At 40.3% G+C, this 19205-nt stretch overlaps 1 protein-coding gene across 4 annotated transcripts in view; it reads right to left on the bottom strand.

The window, feature by feature from the left end:
* psd3l (pleckstrin and Sec7 domain containing 3, like) overlaps positions 1 to 19205 on the bottom strand; it is a 164529-nt gene that overhangs the window by 15268 nt on the left and 130056 nt on the right. For all 4 annotated transcript variants that reach the window (XM_038970309.1, XM_038970310.1, XM_038970311.1 and 1 more), the window contains 4 exons: positions 16338 to 16519; positions 14439 to 14509; positions 1981 to 2138; positions 1139 to 1283 (listed from right to left, as the gene is read on the bottom strand). In XM_038970309.1, the coding sequence (XP_038826237.1) occupies positions 1139 to 1283; positions 1981 to 2138; positions 14439 to 14509; positions 16338 to 16519 (556 nt within the window). The remainder of the gene's footprint in view (positions 1 to 1138; positions 1284 to 1980; positions 2139 to 14438; positions 14510 to 16337; positions 16520 to 19205) is intronic.

Below are 19205 nucleotides of genomic sequence, written 5' to 3'. Positions count from 1 at the left end.
GCTGTATTCATTGAGTCTCTCTAATTACGTTTTAAACGTTTTTAAAATGTCACAGTTTCAACATTGCTGTGCATTCCAGGCTTCTTTTTTACAGTCTATGGCTCGAAGAAACTGTGCAAACACGGCGACCTGAGCTGCCAGCTGTAAGACAGGTGCACTTCATTTTCTCTCTGGGCCTGCCGGGTAGGCAGAGCTCTACCTTCAGACACATTAAATGGTTCAAAATGGGAACACTAGTCCAACGCTCTAACCACTAGGCTACCTGCCGCCCCAATCAGGCCTTCGTGGTCAAATTGCTGCAAAGAAACCACTACTAAAGGACACCAATAAGAAGAACAGACTTGCTTGGGCCAAGAACAACGAGCAATGGACATTAGGAAAGCTATCCTTTGGTCTGATGAGTCCAAATGTGAGATTTTGTTCCAATCGCTGTGTCTTTAAGACGCAGAGTTGGTGAACGGATCTCCGCTTGTGTGGTTCCCACTGTGAAGCATGGAGGAGGTGGTGTGATGGTGCTTTGCTGGTGATACTGTCTGTGATTTATTTAGAATTCAAGGCACACAACCAGCATGGCTACCACAGCATTCTGTAGCGATACGCCATCCCATCTGGTTTGGACTTGGTGGGACTATCATTTGTTTTCAACAGGACAATGACCCAACACACCTCCAGGCTGTGTAAGGGCTATTTGACCAAGAAGGAGAGTGATGGAGTGCTGCGACAGATAACCTGGCCTCCACAATCACCCGACCTCAACCCAATTGAGATGGTTTGGGATGAGTTGGACTGCAGAGTGAAGGAAAAGCAGTCAACAAGTGCTCAGCATATGTGGGAACTCCTTCAAGACTGTTGGAAAACCATTACAGGTGAAGCTGGTTGAGAGAATGCCAAGATCGTGCAAAGATGTTATCAAGGCAAAGGGCGGCTCCTTTGAATAATATTTTAACACTTTTTTGGTTACTACATGATTTCATTTGTGTTATTTCATAGTTTTGATGTCTTCCCTATTATTCTACAATGTAGAAAATAGTACAAATAAAGAAAAACCATTGAATGAGTAGGTGTGTCCAAACATTGGACTGGTACTGTAGGTAGCGGTGATATTCCAGAGGTGGTGGTTCTGGAGGCTCTACCGTACCTGTGACATCCTCGTGGTGGTGGCCGGTAGCAGTGGACGGCTGAATTTCTTCTGAGAGCCAATGGCGGCGGGGAACGAGGGGGCAGAGAACATGGCCGCCACAGAGTTGACTACTCTGATCCAAGAGTCCATTTCCTCTGGGCTCCTGTTGGGAAACAGAGACAAATAAACAACTTACAAAAGCAGCCATTTGCTTTTGAAACTTTATAATGGGAACATTTTTAATAAAACACAGCTTTGGTATTCAACCAAATTCAGGCTAAAGCCGCAAACAATTTTCCCTGGAATAGCAAAGTGTTAGGTTGTGATGGGGAAAAGAATCGTTCAAAGTTGATAGAGTAAGGTGAACTATATAGAAATACAACCCAACTGTGCCACTGTTCATTTATGCATCATGGAAGCACATCCCAGGAGGAGGTCCTATCTTCTTCATTGATAAGCACCTCTATTAGGCACCTGGAATATTCCATGAGGAGGGAACAAAGGAAACCAACAACAATAGACTTTGGACAGAGTAATGGCCGAGACAAATGGATTTTCACTGCGCTTGAAGCCAAGCGTGAAATGACATTTTGCTTCCAGAAGTGGTCCTTCTTCTCTCCCTCATCTCTCTTGCTCTACTGGAAATAACGTTGGGTTGTTTTGCTTCAGTAAATTGTGCCACCCGATGGCAGAGGCGGCGGTCGCCGGTGGTGCAATTTAAGGATAAAAGGTGAAGTTGCCCCTAGACGCTGAACTGGGGGTCAGTTTTGCATTTCTCCCACTAATGGTTCAGGTTAGAATTGGAGGGAACACTGATCCTAGATCACCCTAGGGTAAACTTCACTCCGGAGCCAACTTACTGGGCCTGGAAGAGGAAGACCCTCCAGTCGGCTGTCTTGAGCTTGAGCACGTTGGGCTTCTTCTCGTAGTCCACGGCTTTGATGGACAAGGCGTGGTGGATGCTGATGGCATTCTTTAGGTCCTCCTCTGAGAGGGCCTTCTCAGCCTTGTACTCATCCTGTGGGAGGGTAGGAGACAACAGAAATCAGGCATTGGGTCACACACCTCTACACTGCACAAGAAACCAGTTGGATGTAATCATATGACATTTTCTCAACCAGAAAAATAGTTCCCAACCATAAAGTAACGTCATGTCTCACTGTTCCATTTTTCCCACTGGGTATATGATACCATGGCTGGCTCTAAGTCGGAGATGGTTCGGGGGGGGTCAGAAAATCATTTTTACACTGAATTGACCACAACTAAGCCACCAAATAGATTGTATTTAAAAATAATAATAACATTGAGACACAATCATATCTTTTTTGTGGGAATACTTGGATACAGATTTCCTAAATTAAAAACATTTTTTGCACAACGCCAAAATATATATATATATATATTTGTAATAATGACAATTACAACAATACTGAATGAACACTTATTTTAATGTAATATAATACATGAATAAAATCAATTTAGTCTCAAATAAATAATGAAACATGTTCAATTTGGTTTAAATAATGAAAAAACACAGTGTTGGAGAAGAAAGTAAAAGTGCAATATGTGCCATGTAAAAAAGACGACGTTTAAGTTCCTTGCTCAGAACATATGAAAGCTGGTGGTTCCTTTAACATGAGTTTTCAATATTCCCAGTTAAGAAGTTTTAGGTTGTAGTTATTATAGGAATTATAGGACTCTCTCTCTATACCATTTGTATTTCATATACCTTTGACTATTGGATGTTCTTATAGACACTATAGTATTGCCAGCCTAATCTCGAGAGTTGATAGGCTTGAAGTCATAAACAGCGCAATACTTGAAGCACAGCGAAGAGCTGCTGGCAAACGCAGGAAAGTGCTGTTTGAATGAATGCTTACGAGCCTGCTGCTGCCTACCACCGCTAAGTCAGACTGCTCTATCAAATCATAGACTTAATTATAATATAATAAACACAGAAATATGAGCCTTAGGTCATTAATATTGTCAAATCCGGAAACTATAATTTCGAAAACAAAACGTTTATTCTTTCAGTGAAATATGGAACCGTTCCGTATTTATCGAATGGGTGGCATCCTTAAGTCTAAATGTTGCTGCTACATTGCACAACCTTCAATATTATGTCATAATTATGTAAAATTCTGGCAAAAATAATGACGGTCTTTGTTAGGAAGAAATGGTCTTCACACAGTTCGCAACGAGCCAGGCGGCCCAAACTGCTGCATATACCCTGACTCTGCGTGCAATGAACGCAAGAGAAGTGACACGATTTCCCCAGTTAAAATAAATTATTGTTAGCAGGCAATATTAACTAAATATGCAGGTTTAAAAAATATACTTGTGTATTGATTTTAAGAAAGGCATTGATGTTTATGGTTAGGTACACATTGGTGCAACGACAGTCCTTTTTCGCGAATGCGCTTGTGAAATCATCACCCATTTGGAAAAGCAGGCTATGATTCAATGATAAATTAACAGGCACCGCATCGATTATATGCAACGCAGGGCAAGCTAGATAAACTAGTAATATCATCAACCATGTGTAGTTAACTAGTGATTATGTTAAGATTGATTGTTTTTTACAAGTTAAGATAGCTAGCAACTTACCTTGGCTCCTTGCTGCACTCACGTAACAGGTGGTCGAGCCTGCACGCAGTCTCCTCGCGGAGTGCAATGTAATCGGCATCCAAAATTGCCGATTACCGATTGTTATGAAAACTTGAAATTGGCCCTAATTAATCGGTCGACCTCTAGCACCAATCCAATGCTTTTAAATGCAACAGGAGTGAATGATATGAATGCAACCCATGACCTTCTGTGTAGGCCAGTGTGAAGTTTGTCAAACCTTTTTGTTTTGTGTCATAACAGTTCCTCGAGTGACCCCTCACGGCATACAGAACCCAAATGACACAGAATAGTGACTCAGGATGGCTCAAAAGATGACAAAGTAGTTGAACTGACTTCATCAACAAATCTAACTTGACGAGACAGAGGTGTCTGAATACGAGGGGTGGGGATTAATATGAAATCACCTCACACCTTTGCGCCTCAGTGCATTGACAGATGTGTGGAGAATGGTAAACAGTATTGACTGGGGTGCTGATAACAGTAAATCTGTCAGGTGGCATATCAAGGTTAGAGTTTATCATTTAGCCTAACATCCCCAAGATTCAATAGGTTACAGTTGATCATTTAGCTTCAATAGGTTACAATTGATCATTTAACCTTAATAGGTTATGGTTGATCATTTGCCTAACATCCCAGAGATTCAATAGGTTACGGTTGATCATTTGCCTAACATCCCAGAGATTCAATAGGTTATGGTTGATCATTTGCCTAACATCCCAGAGATTCAATAGGTTATGGTTGATCATTTGCCTAACATCCCAGAGATTCAATAGGTTACGGTTGATCATTTGCCTAACATCCCAGAGATTCAATAGGTTACGGTTGATCATTTGCCTAACATCCCAGAGATTCAATAGGTTATGGTTGATCATTTGCCTAACATCCCAGAGATTCAATAGGTTACGGTTGATCATTTGCCTAACATCCCAGAGATTCAATAGGTTACGGTTGATCATTTAGCCTTAATAGGTTACGGTTGATCATTTGCCTAACATCCCAGAGATTCAATAGGTTACGGTTGATCATTTGCCTAACATCCCAGAGATTCAATAGGTTACGGTTGATCATTTAGCCTTAATAGGTTACGGTTGATCATTTGCCTAACATCCCAGAGATTCAATAGGTTACGGTTGATCATTTGCCTAACATCCCAGAGATTCAATATTCCTGCTGTCGATCGCACTACATGGAAAAGTTTAGTCGTTCTGAATTGATCATCTAGAGCCCTGCCGGTCATCCTTCACCAACAATAATTCAAAGCAGTGTCGTTTTTCAATACCATGCAAATTCATTCATTAAAATCACCAATACTACACAATCTTCTCAATGTATTTTCCTTCTAAATACAATACAAAATACCCTAGAGTCGACAGTAAAACACGAGTCTAACACAGCGTCCACCCCTAAAACACCACAGCGTCCCTACAGTAAAACGCCACAGCGTCCCTACAGTAAAACGCCACAGCGTCCCTACAGTAAAACGCCACAGCGTCCCTACAGTAAAACGCCACAGCGTCCCTACAGTAAAACGCCACAGCGTCCCTACAGTAAAACACCACAGCGTCCCTACAGTAAAACGCCACAGCGTCCCTACAGTAAAACGCCACAGCGTCCCTACAGTAAAACGCCACAGCGTCCCTACAGTAAAACACCACAGCGTCCCTACAGTAAAACACCAGTCTCCCTACAATAAAACACCAGTCTCCCTACAATAAAACACCAGTCTCCCTACAGTAAAACACCAGTCTCCCTACAATAAAACACCAGTCTCCCTACAATAAAACACCAGTCTCCCTACAATAAAACACCAGTCTCCCTACAGTAAAACACCACAGCGTCCCTACAGTAAAACACCAGTCTCCCTACAATAAAACACCAGTCTCCCTACAATAAAACACCAGTCTCCCTACAATAAAACACCAGTCTCCCTACAATAAAACACCAGTCTCCCTACAGTAAAACACCACAGCGTCCCTACAGTAAAACACCAGTCTCCCTACAATAAAACACCAGTCTCCCTACAATAAAACACCAGTCTCCCTACAATAAAACACCAGTCTCCCTACAGTAAAACACCAGTCTCCCTACAGTAAAACACCAGTCTCCCTACAATAAAACACCAGTCTCCCTACAATAAAACACCAGTCTCCCTACAATAAAACACCAGTCTCCCTACAGTAAAACACCAGTCTCCCTACAATAAAACACCAGTCTCCCTACAATAAAACACCAGTCTCCCTACAATAAAACACCAGTCTCCCTACAATAAAACACCAGTCTCCCTACAATAAAACACCAGTCTCCCTACAATAAAACACCAGTCTCCCTACAGTAAAACACCAGTCTCCCTACAATAAAACACCAGTCTCCCTACAATAAAACACCAGTCTCCCTACAATAAAACACCAGTCTCCCTACAATAAAACACCAGTCTCCCTACAATAAAACACCAGTCTCCCTACAGTAAAACACCAGTCTCCCTACAGTAAAACACCAGTCTCCCTACAGTAAAACACCAGTCTCCCTACAATAAAACACCAGTCTCCCTACAATAAAACACCAGTCTCCCTACAGTAAAACACCAGTCTCCCTACAATAAAACACCAGTCTCCCTACAATAAAACACCAGTCTCCCTACAATAAAACACCAGTCTCCCTACAGTAAAACACCAGTCTCCCTACAATAAAACACCAGTCTCCCTACAATAAAACACCAGTCTCCCTACAATAAAACACCAGTCTCCCTACAATAAAACACCAGTCTCCCTACAATAAAACACCAGTCTCCCTACAGTAAAACACCAGTCTCCCTACAATAAAACACCAGTCTCCCTACAATAAAACACCAGTCTCCCTACAATAAAACACCAGTCTCCCTACAATAAAACACCAGTCTCCCTACAATAAAACACCAGTCTCCCTACAGTAAAACACCAGTCTCTACAGTAAAACACACAGCATCAGATCAAGATAATATGAAACTGGAATAGGACATAGAAAAATAGATGAACACAATCAGTCTGTTTTGCCCTGCAATAAAACTGCACTTAAAGCCTCTACAAGTGCACACTCCATCCAATTTACACCATAGACAGTTCATAACCATGTCAACAAGCGGAATGCACTATGTTGACCCTGAATTCGGTTATAAAACAGTTGAACAGTTACGCAAAATATGCATCAGGATTTACATTATTCAGATATGTAGGAGTACTGGCAACCTTTTATTATCTTTAAAAGGAGCCTTCCATACATCTCCAGAGCATAATGTTTCGTAAGAACCATTACTGAATTTCAGGAGTAGTTTATGTAACTTCCTGTGTGTGTGATGTACTAAAGGGAAGTGCAATTGATCTCTGCCAGTCGTGATTGTCACTCAGTGTACTCAGGTGTTGTGATGAGTCCTAGAGCTGGTGGCAAGTCTGAGCACCTCACTGCCTCCACATGTCACAGGAGTTCACATTATAAACGTAGGACAAATTATTCTCTGCTTCCCAGAGCCTATTGACGAGGCACACAGATTAATTTGCGGTGATTGCTACTCCAAAGTTAATGTAGCTGCAACGTCATTGGTCATTAGCCGACAATACCACAGCAACCTCTTGCAGCCAGGCATCAAAATCAGCACACAGAAGTAGAAACACAATCTTCAAGACTGCCGGTTTCCTAGCCATTTACAATCTGTGCTTTGCAGCGGCACCAGGCTACAGAGCAGCGGCACCAGGCTACAGAGCAGCGGCACCAGGCTACAGAGCAGCGGCACCAGGCTACAGAGCAGCGGCACCAGGCTACAGAGCTCATCTGTCACTAGGGATTGAAATCAGTCACAAGGAGGAAAAAGTTCTCCAAACCTCCGATGGGTTTGGTCAAGGTTTTAATAAGGCCCATGTTTAGCATGACAAGGTTTTAATAAGGACCATGTTTAGCATGACAAGGTTTTAATAAGGACCATGTTTAACATGACAAGGTTTTAATAAGGACCATGTTTAGCATGATAAGGTTTTAATAAGGACCATGTTTAGCATGACAAGGTTTTAATAAGGACCATGTTTAGCATGACAAGGTTTTAATAAGGACCATGTTTAGCATGACAAGGTTTTTTATAAGGACCATGTTTAGCATGATAAGGTTTTAATAAGGACCATGTTTAGCATGATAAGGTTTTAATAAGGACCATGTTTAGCATGACAAGGTTTTAATAAGGACCATGTTTAGCATGACAAGGTTTTAATAAGGACCATGTTTAGCATGACAAGGTTTTAATAAGGACCATGTTTAGCATGACAAGGTTTTAATAAGGACCATGTTTAGCATGACAAGGTTTTAATAAGGACCATGTTTAGCATGACAAGGTTTTAATAAGGCCCATGTTTAGCATGATAAGGTTTTAATAAGGACCATGTTTAGCATGATAAGGTTTTAATAAGGACCATGTTTAGCATGATAAGGTTTTAATAAGGACCATGTTTAGCATGACAAGGTTTTAATAAGGACCATGTTTAGCATGATAAGGTTTTAATAAGGACCATGTTTAGCATGACAAGGTTTTAATAAGGACCATGTTTAGCATGACAAGGTTTTAATAAGGACCATGTTTAGCATGATAAGGTTTTATTAAGGACCATGTTTATGACAAGGTTTTAATAAGGACCATGTTTAGCATGACAAGGTTTTAATAAGGACCATGTTTAGCATGACAAGGTTTTAATAAGGACCATGTTTAGCATGACAAGGTTTTAATAAGGACCATGTTTAGCATGACAAGGTTTTAATAAGGACCATGTTTAGCATGATAAGGTTTAAATAAGGACCATGTTTAGCATGACAAGGTTTTAATAAGGACCATGTTTGGCATGATAAGGTTTTTATAAGGACCATGTTTAGCATGACAAAGTTTTAATAAGGACCATGTTTAGCATGATAAGGTTTTAATAAGGACAATAAGGACCAGGTTTAGCATGACAAGGTTTTTATAAGGACCATGTTTACCATGATAAGGTTTTAATAAGGACCATGTTTAGCATGATACAGTTTAAATAAGGACCATGTTTAGCATGACAAGGTTTTAATAAGGACCATGTTTAGCATGATAAGGTTTTATTAAGGACCATGTTTAGCATGACAAGGTTTTAATAAGGACCATGTTTAGCATGACAAGGTTTTAATAAGGACCATGTTTAGCATGACAAGGTTTTAATAAGGACCATGTTTAGCATGACAAGGTTTTAATAAGGACCATGTTTAGCATGACAAGGTTTTAATAAGGACCATGTTTAGCATGATAAGGTTTAAATAAGGACCATGTTTAGCATGACAAGGTTTTTTATAAGGACCATGTTTAGCATGACAAGGTTTTAATAAGGACCATGTTTAGCATGATAAGGTTTTAATAAGGACCATGTTTAGCATGATAAGGTTTAAATAAGGACCATGTTTAGCATGACAAGGTTTTAATAAGGACCATGTTTAGCATGATAAGGTTTTATTAAGGACCATGTTTATGATAAGGTTTTAATAAGGACCATGTTTAGCATGACAAGGTTTTTATAAGGACCATGTTTAGCATGATACGGTTTTAATAAGGCCCATGTTTAGCATGATAAGGTTTTAATAAGGACCATGTTTAGCATGATAAGGTTTTAATAAGGACCATGTTTAGCATGACAAGGTTTTAATAAGGACCATGTTTAGCATGATAAGGTTTTAATAAGGACCATGTTTAGCATGACAAGGTTTTATTAAGGACCATGTTTAGCATGACAAGGTTTTAATAAGGACCATGTTTAGCATGATAAGGTTTTAATAAGGACCATGTTTAGCATGACAAGGTTTTATTAAGGACCATGTTTAGCATGACAAGGTTTTAATAAGGACCATGTTTAGCATGACAAGGTTTTAATAAGGACCATGTTTAGCATGACAAGGTTTTAATAAGGACCATGTTTAGCATGATAAGGTTTTAATAAGGACCATGTTTAGCATGATAAGGTTTTATTAAGGACCATGTTTATGATAAGGTTTTAATAAGGACCATGTTTAGCATGACAAGGTTTTAATAAGGACCATGTTTAGCATGACAAGGTTTTAATAAGGACCATGTTTAGCATGACAAGGTTTTAATAAGGACCATGTTTAGCATGACAAGGTTTTATTAAGGACCATGTTTATGATAAGGTTTTAATAAGGACCATGTTTAGCATGACAAGGTTTTAATAAGGACCATGTTTAGCATGATAAGGTTTAAATAAGGACCATGTTTAGCATGACAAGGTTTTTATAAGGACCATGTTTAGCATGATAAGGTTTTTATAAGGACCATGTTTAGCATGATAAGGTTTTTATAAGAACCATGTTTAGCATGACAAGGTTTTAATAAGGACCATGTTTAGCATGACAAGGTTTTAATAAGGACCATGTTTAGCATGACAAGGTTTTATTAAGGACCATGTTTATGATAAGGTTTTAATAAGGACCATGTTTAGCATGACAAGGTTTTAATAAGGACCATGTTTAGCATGACAAGGTTTTATTAAGGACCATGTTTATGACAAGGTTTTAATAAGGACCATGTTTAGCATGACAAGGTTTTAATAAGGACCATGTTTAGCATGACAAGGTTTTAATAAGGACCATGTTTAGCATGACAAGGTTTTAATAAGGACCATGTTTAGCATGATAAGGTTTTAATAAGGACCATGTTTAGCATGATAAGGTTTTATTAAGGACCATGTTTATGATAAGGTTTTAATAAGGACCATGTTTAGCATGACAAGGTTTTAATAAGGACCATGTTTAGCATGACAAGGTTTTAATAAGGACCATGTTTAGCATGACAAGGTTTTAATAAGGACCATGTTTAGCATGACAAGGTTTTATTAAGGACCATGTTTATGATAAGGTTTTAATAAGGACCATGTTTAGCATGACAAGGTTTTAATAAGGACCATGTTTAGCATGATAAGGTTTAAATAAGGACCATGTTTAGCATGACAAGGTTTTTATAAGGACCATGTTTAGCATGATAAGGTTTTTATAAGGACCATGTTTAGCATGATAAGGTTTTAATAAGGACCATGTTTAGCATGATAAGGTTTAAATAAGGACCATGTTTAGCATGACAAGGTTTTAATAAGGACCATGTTTAGCATGATAAGGTTTTATTAAGGACCATGTTTATGATAAGGTTTTAATACAAGGTTAACATGTTTAGCATGATAAGGTTTTAATAAGGACCATGTTTAGCATGATAAGGTTTTATTAAGGACCATGTTTATGATAAGGTTTTAATAAGGACCATGTTTAGCATGACAAGGTTTTAATAAGGACCATGTTTAGCATGACAAGGTTTTAATAAGGACCATGTTTAGCATGACAAGGTTTTAATAAGGACCATGTTTAGCATGACAAGGTTTTATTAAGGACCATGTTTATGATAAGGTTTTAATAAGGACCATGTTTAGCATGACAAGGTTTTAATAAGGACCATGTTTAGCATGATAAGGTTTAAATAAGGACCATGTTTAGCATGACAAGGTTTTTATAAGGACCATGTTTAGCATGATAAGGTTTTTATAAGGACCATGTTTAGCATGATAAGGTTTTTATAAGAACCATGTTTAGCATGACAAGGTTTTAATAAGGACCATGTTTAGCATGACAAGGTTTTAATAAGGACCATGTTTAGCATGACAAGGTTTTATTAAGGACCATGTTTATGATAAGGTTTTAATAAGGACCATGTTTAGCATGACAAGGTTTTATTAAGGACCATGTTTATGACAAGGTTTTATTAAGGACCATGTTTAGCATGACAAGGTTTTAATAAGGACCATGTTTAGCATGACAAGGTTTTAATAAGGACCATGTTTAGCATGACAAGGTTTTAATAAGGACCATGTTTAGCATGACAAGGTTTTAATAAGGACCATGTTTAGCATGATAAGGTTTTAATAAGGACCATGTTTAGCATGATAAGGTTTTATTAAGGACCATGTTTATGATAAGGTTTTAATAAGGACCATGTTTAGCATGACAAGGTTTTAATAAGGACCATGTTTAGCATGACAAGGTTTTAATAAGGACCATGTTTAGCATGACAAGGTTTTAATAAGGACCATGTTTAGCATGACAAGGTTTTATTAAGGACCATGTTTATGATAAGGTTTTAATAAGGACCATGTTTAGCATGACAAGGTTTTAATAAGGACCATGTTTAGCATGATAAGGTTTAAATAAGGACCATGTTTAGCATGACAAGGTTTTTATAAGGACCATGTTTAGCATGATAAGGTTTTAATAAGGACCATGTTTAGCATGACAAGGTTTTTATAAGGACCATGTTTAGCATGATAAGGTTTTAATAAGGACCATGTTTAGCATGATAAGGTTTAAATAAGGACCATGTTTAGCATGACAAGGTTTTAATAAGGACCATGTTTAGCATGATAAGGTTTTATTAAGGACCATGTTTATGATAAGGTTTTAATAAGGACCATGTTTAGCATGATAAGGTTTTAATAAGGACCATGTTTAGCATGATAAGGTTTTTATAAGGACCATGTTTATGATAAGGTTTTAATAAGGACCATGTTTAGCATGACAAGGTTTTAATAAGGACCATTTGTAGCATGATAAGGTTTTAATAAGGACCATGTTTAGCATGACAAGGTTTTAATAAGGACCATGTTTAGCATGACAAGGTTTTAATAAGGACCATGTTTAGCATGACAAGGTTTTAATAAGGACCATGTTTAGCATGATAAGGTTTTAATAAGGACCATGTTTAGCATGACAAGGTTTTAATAAGGACCATGTTTAGCATGACAAGGTTTTAATAAGGACCATGTTTAGCATGACAAGGTTTTAATAAGGACCATGTTTAGCATGACAAGGTTTTAATAAGGACCATGTTTAGCATGATAACGTCATTTTACATTTGGAAACATTTTGTCTGTGCCACTTCAGATATTAAAATGTAATCCAATATTCTACTACAGAAGTTGATAATGAATAGCTGCATCTGTTAGTGATGTGGTAGAATGGATGCTGGTCACAAGAGCAGTGACATGTTGACTGGTCCCATCTGTAGCCATTAGAGATCATCCATGCTGGAATAATTAAGTTGCTCTGGTTGGTAACGTAAGAGGACTTGTAACAATAACTTCCCCTCCCAAAACTGACACAGACAGGGGTGGGGTGTCTAACTGGGGTGGGGTATTTGACTACCAGAGAACATCAAAATAATACAATAGCCTTTTTTTGCCTTGGCAGTGCCATTTGGGTTGTGCCCCGAAGGGTCACTGTACCATACCAGAAGGTTTTGCAACAGTAGACAAAAATCAGTATTCTTAACTGTGTTCTCAATTTCAGGTCGTTAAAGTCCTTCAAAACGTTTTCTCCGTACTGAACATGACTGTGTCCTCACAAGCAGCTTAGCTGCAGCATTGGACATGATATCTGCTCTGCACTGATCCTGGCCCAGTGAGAGGACCAATGTGGGTTGACTCTGTGCCTATCTGGCAGTCCAGACAGTAAGAGCTGGCCTAGGATCAGGGGTTTGATAAGGTTGGAAAAAGGGATACAAATTTTGCTGCCGACAAACTGACCCTCATTAACCGGTCAACGAACAGTAACACGACCAACAGAAAATACGATGCATGCATACAAAGAGCCATTTGTCATTAACACAGCTTAATGGAAACGTGCAACAATAGCAAGCCTATCGTCTTCCAGTCAAAAGGCTATAATGTTATTATTGAACATGCAACTTGCTGTAATGAAGCAACTAATAAAACGACATTTGCCAAAATGCAATTAGCAGGAGAACTGTTCTGAATGCAAGAGGTTCCATGTGTGACAGAGATGAAAATATTCCTTAGAAACTTAGAGGGGGAATCTAATAGCAACTAGGATTGTGCCTTTGGCTTTTGGACAACAAAAGGAAGGTGATATGAAAGCCAATAGAACAGGAGAGAAATGCTGGTTAATGGCACGAGGAAGTCTTTATAAAATAACTGCACGCCTTCTGTTGACTACAGCCTATGCACTCAAATAGCGAATGCGAGGCGTACTTTAATTACGAGTTGAGATTGAGAAATAAAAATAGCTCTTTTTAAATCGTGGTAATCAACAGTTTAACACACCATCGCATTTAAAATTGTTGTTTGCTGCACAATGACCGGGGTTACTATTAACGAAAATACACACTCGCCAATTTAATTCAACTAAATTATGCAAATGAACCTTTAGACTGATATGCATGACCGGTCAAATGTATTTTCGGCGGCTAACCGATTAACAGTTTACTATTAACATCCGTAGTTGGAAACATATGGGTAGTATATGGAACTATGTGCACTGTGTGGAACATATGGTGTTAATAAAATGATTAGCAATATTTAATGCTTTTTACATTTACAGAGCGACTTACAGGAGCAATTAGGGTTAAGTGCCTTGCTCAAGGGCAGATACACAGATTTTTCACCTAGTCCGCTGGGGGGGCGTATTCGAACCAGCAACGTTTCGGTTACTGGCACAACGCTCCTAACCGCTAGGCTACCTGCCGCCCCATGAATGGACAAATAGAATGGACATAGTCAACTCAGTGTCATCAATGACATGTTAACCTGAGCAGCGACCACAAATGTTACAGAAAGCTTAATTCAAGGTGGTATACATAGCATTGTATTACCTTCTGCAAGTAGAGGATCATTCCTTTGAGAACAGCATAGAATGTTTTCCAGCCTCGCTTTCCTCTTGGTGCTGGAAAATGAAAGGGGACATTTTAGTGACCAACATCATCATTTTAAAAGAGAATTATGATTACTAGGTACAATATTATTTGTGTAGGAGCAGAAGTAATGTTCAATTGCAATTTCATCTCTAATCTGTTGTGTTAATCACTGATACGATCTGTTTCAATGTTGGGGACAATCATTTAATTCCAGTCAAATAACGAATTCATATAGAGAAATTCCTGTCAGGAATCGGAATGAATCAAGCCCAGTTCTGGAATTCAATTTCAGGTCTGCCACATTACTTTAAAATCCTTCTTTCATGATTTTGACTTCAACAACAGATCAAAACAAAACTCAAATCAGTTTATGAACAATTTAGCATGACCCAAAAGTAAACTAAATCATTCAGTTGGAAGATAAAAAAAATGTGGCATAACAAACATTTAAAACGTGTATTTTCAGCCGTGCCACTCTCGTGTGGGACATGGCATTCATACCGAGCAGTGCCTAGGGCTGCATCCTAAATTACACCCTATTCCTTTAACTGTTGACCATGGCCCATAGAGTGCACTATATAGGGAGTAGGGTGCCATTTGGGAAGCAGACCTAGAGTCCGAAGTTGGGAGAATCTCGTCTCTAGCTGGTCATAATGTTGCAGCCCGACTACAGCAGCCACGTGGGACAACGACGTGCATTCTTACAGGGCATCATGTGATTAGCGGGGATCAGAAATGAGTTGACACTCGTAACCAGAGCTGCTTTTAAACGCCATTGTGTTCCCGGCATGGAATGGTACAGGAAGTTAATAACCGTCCAGGGGTATGGAAAATATTGGAGGAAAGGTCTGACCGTTTGGAATGATCCTGGCTTGGATGAATGTACCTGAAACCGGCCTGCTCTGAAAGGCATCACTATAGTTATTTACATTGACCATAGAGACGGCTTCATTTTGGGTGACTTATCTCCCACGAGCTGTGTCCAGAATTTAAATAGGCCATTGTAAAAAATCTGCATGGTGTACATATAAACCTCGACGACAGGACCCGATACGGAATATTAAACATTTATCAAAGACATTAATCAAGCAGCTTCTAACACTTTAACCGGTGACCTCTCGTTTCATGCCATATATTTCAATATATTCACTATCAGTTGGAAAGCCATCGTGGTATCTTGGAAGTAAATTAAACTCTTGTATAAAAAAGCCGGGTTACCCTGTGCAGCAGATATTGACTGTAATCTGGATGGTTTTCTGCAGGCATAAAGCGCAGTGCTAATAAGTCAGCAGGTAAAGTCATTAGCGCCCAGAGATAAATGGATGTGAAACACCAACACCATCCATTCTCGTCGGGTTAGCCGGCAGGCTCTGCATCTAAAGTGCACCCGTTAGGGGTTTCGCATTACGCAGCAATTATATTAACGACCTATTTATCTCCTCTGTTTCCAGACATACATCACAATCTGAAGGTCGAGGTGGAATCTGGAGCTTCAGACAGGAAAATCGTCCATTAGGGGGATCCTAGAGAGCAGAGGTTTGTCACAACGCTTAGTCTTGGAATCGAGAGGCTGCAGCAAATCAGCATTTCAAAATGCCCCAAAATCCCATCCCTCATTAAAATGGTATAAATTTGAAAAATATGTTTCTCTGACTGAGGCTAGTTAGGAACCCACAGAATGCTAATAATAACCTGAGTGGGCATATGAAATACATGCTGAGCACATCGCCATTTTAAAAACCATGTGTTACATACTATATGTGGGGGACATTTAAAATGGTCCGGCCTGGGTTCATCTGAAGGCATACTTCAAAAGAACACTGAGAAAAATCAGTCTAAGACGCATTGATCACTTACTTTTCTTGCCGTCCATGTCGGCGTGGATTTTGCGGGCCAGGAAGCCTGTTTTGTAGACTGCGGCGTTGGGGTCGTGGGCAATGTCCAGGAAGGGGTTACTGCCACTGCTGATCCGTGTGATACTTTTATTGTCCTTGTTGTCTGCCAGCTCAGACAGAGACTTCTTCAGCTCATCTCCATCTCTGGAAATAAAACCAACAAATAGGATTCTGTGTTACGGATGTTGGCTAGGTAAGAGGCATACTAACTTTAATCATACTCCCTGAATGGATAGAGGCAATTTGGCTTTTTTCTCCTCCCATCATTTGGGTTATTTTCTAGTGGAACAGAGGCTGTGCTCTTGGAGCTTTCTACTGAACCACTCCACTGTCGTAGTATATCCTACTGAACCACTCCACTGTCGTAGTATATCCTACTGAACCACTCCACTGTCGTAGTATATCCTACTGAACCACTCCACTGTCGTAGTATATCCTACTGAACCACTCCGCTGTCGTAGTATATCCTACTGAACCACTCCGCTGTCGTAGTATATCCTACTGAACCACTCCGCTGTCGTAGTATATCCTACTGAACCACTCCGCTGTCGTAGTATATCCTACTGAACCACTCCACTGTCGTAGTATATCCTACTGAACCACTCCACTGTCGTAGTATATCCTACTGAACCACTCCGCTGTCGTAGTATATCCTACTGAACCACTCCGCTGTCGTAGTATATCCTACTGAACCACTCCGCTGTCGTAGTATATCCTACTGAACCACTCCACTGTCGTAGTATATCCTACTGAACCACTCCGCTGTCGTAGTATATCCTACTGAACCACTCCGCTGTCGTAGTATATCCTACTGAACCACTCCGCTGTCGTAGTATATCCTACTGAACCACTCCACTGTCGTAGTATATCCTACTGAACCACTCCACTGTCGTAGTATATCCTACTGAACCACTCCACTGTCGTAGTATATCCTACTGAACCACTCCACTGTCGTAGTATATCCTACTGAACCACTCCACTGTCGTAGTATATCCTACTGAACCACTCCACTGTCGTAGTATATCCTACTGAACCACTCCGCTGTCGTAGTATATCCTACTGAACCACTCCGCTGTCGTAGTATATCCTACTGAACCACTCCGCTGTCGTAGTATATCCTACTGAACCACTCCGCTGTCGTAGTATATCCTACTGAACCACTCCGCTGTCGTAGTATATCCTACTGAACCACTCCGCTGTCGTAGTATATCCTACTGAACCACTCCGCTGTCGTAGTATATCCTACTGAACCACTCCGCTGTCGTAGTATATCCTACTGAACCACTCCGCTGTCGTAGTATATCCTACTGAACCACTCCGCTGTCGTAGTATATCCTACTGAACCACTCCGCTGTCGTAGTATATCCTACTGAACCACTCCGCTGTCGTAGTATATCCTACTGAACCACTCCGCTGTCGTAGTATATCCTACTGAACCACTCCGCTGTCGTAGTATATCCTACTGAACCACTCCGCTGTCGTAGTATATCCTACTGAACCACTCCGCTGTCGTAGTATATCCTACTGAACCACTCCGCTGTCGTAGTATATCCTACTGAACCACTCCGCTGTCGTAGTATATCCTACTGAACCACTCCGCTGTCGTAGTATATCCTACTGAACCACTCCGCTGTCGTAGTATATCCTACTGAACCACTCCGCTGTCGTAGTATATCCTACTGAACCACTCCACTGTCGTAGTATATCCTACTGAACCACTCCACTGTCGTAGTATATCCTACTGAACCACTCCGCTGTCGTAGTATATCCTACTGAACCACTCCGCTGTCGTAGTATATCCTACTGAACCACTCCGCTGTCGTAGTATATCCTACTGAACCACTCCGCTGTCGTAGTATATCCTACTGAACCACTCCGCTGTCGTAGTATATCCTACTGAACCACTCCGCTGTCGTAGTATATCCTACTGAACCACTCCGCTGTCGTAGTATATCCTACTGAACCACTCCGCTGTCGTAGTATATCCTACTGAACCACTCCGCTGTCGTAGTATATCCTACTGAACCACTCCGCTGTCGTAGTATATCCTACTGAACCACTCCGCTGTCGTAGTATATCCTACTGAACCACTCCGCTGTCGTAGTATATCCTACTGAACCACTCCGCTGTCGTAGTATATCCTACTGAACCACTCCGCTGTCGTAGTATATCCTACTGAACCACTCCGCTGTCGTAGTATATCCTACTGAACCACTCCGCTGTCGTAGTATATCCTACTGAACCACTCCGCTGTCGTAGTATATCCTACTGAACCACTCCGCTGTCGTAGTATATCCTACTGAACCACTCCGCTGTCGTAGTATATCCTACTGAACCACTCCGCTGTCGTAGTATATCCTACTGAACCACTCCGCTGTCGTAGTATATCCTACTGAACCACTCCGCTGTCGTAGTATATCCTACTGAACCACTCCGCTGTCGTAGTATATCCTACTGAACCACTCCGCTGTCGTAGTATATCCTACTGAACCACTCCACTGTCGTAGTATATCCTACTGAACCACTCCACTGTCGTAGTATATCCTACTGAACCACTCCACTGTCGTAGTATATCCTACTGAACCACTCCACTGTCGTAGTATATCCTACTGAACCACTCCACTGTCGTAGTATATCCTACTGAACCACTCCACTGTCGTAGTATATCCTACTGAACCACTCCACTGTCGTAGTATATCCTACTGAACCACTCCACTGTCGTAGTATATCCTACTGAACCACTCCGCTGTCGTAGTATATCCTACTGAACCACTCCGCTGTCGTAGTATATCCTACTGAACCACTCCACTGTCGTAGTATATCCTACTGA

The sequence above is a fragment of the Salvelinus namaycush genome, chromosome 31, assembly GCF_016432855.1.
Source record: "Salvelinus namaycush isolate Seneca chromosome 31, SaNama_1.0, whole genome shotgun sequence".
Lineage (NCBI taxonomy): Eukaryota > Metazoa > Chordata > Actinopteri > Salmoniformes > Salmonidae > Salvelinus > Salvelinus namaycush.
Note: the sequence above shows the minus strand (reverse complement) of the source record. Positions and strands in the feature narration are given on the sequence as shown.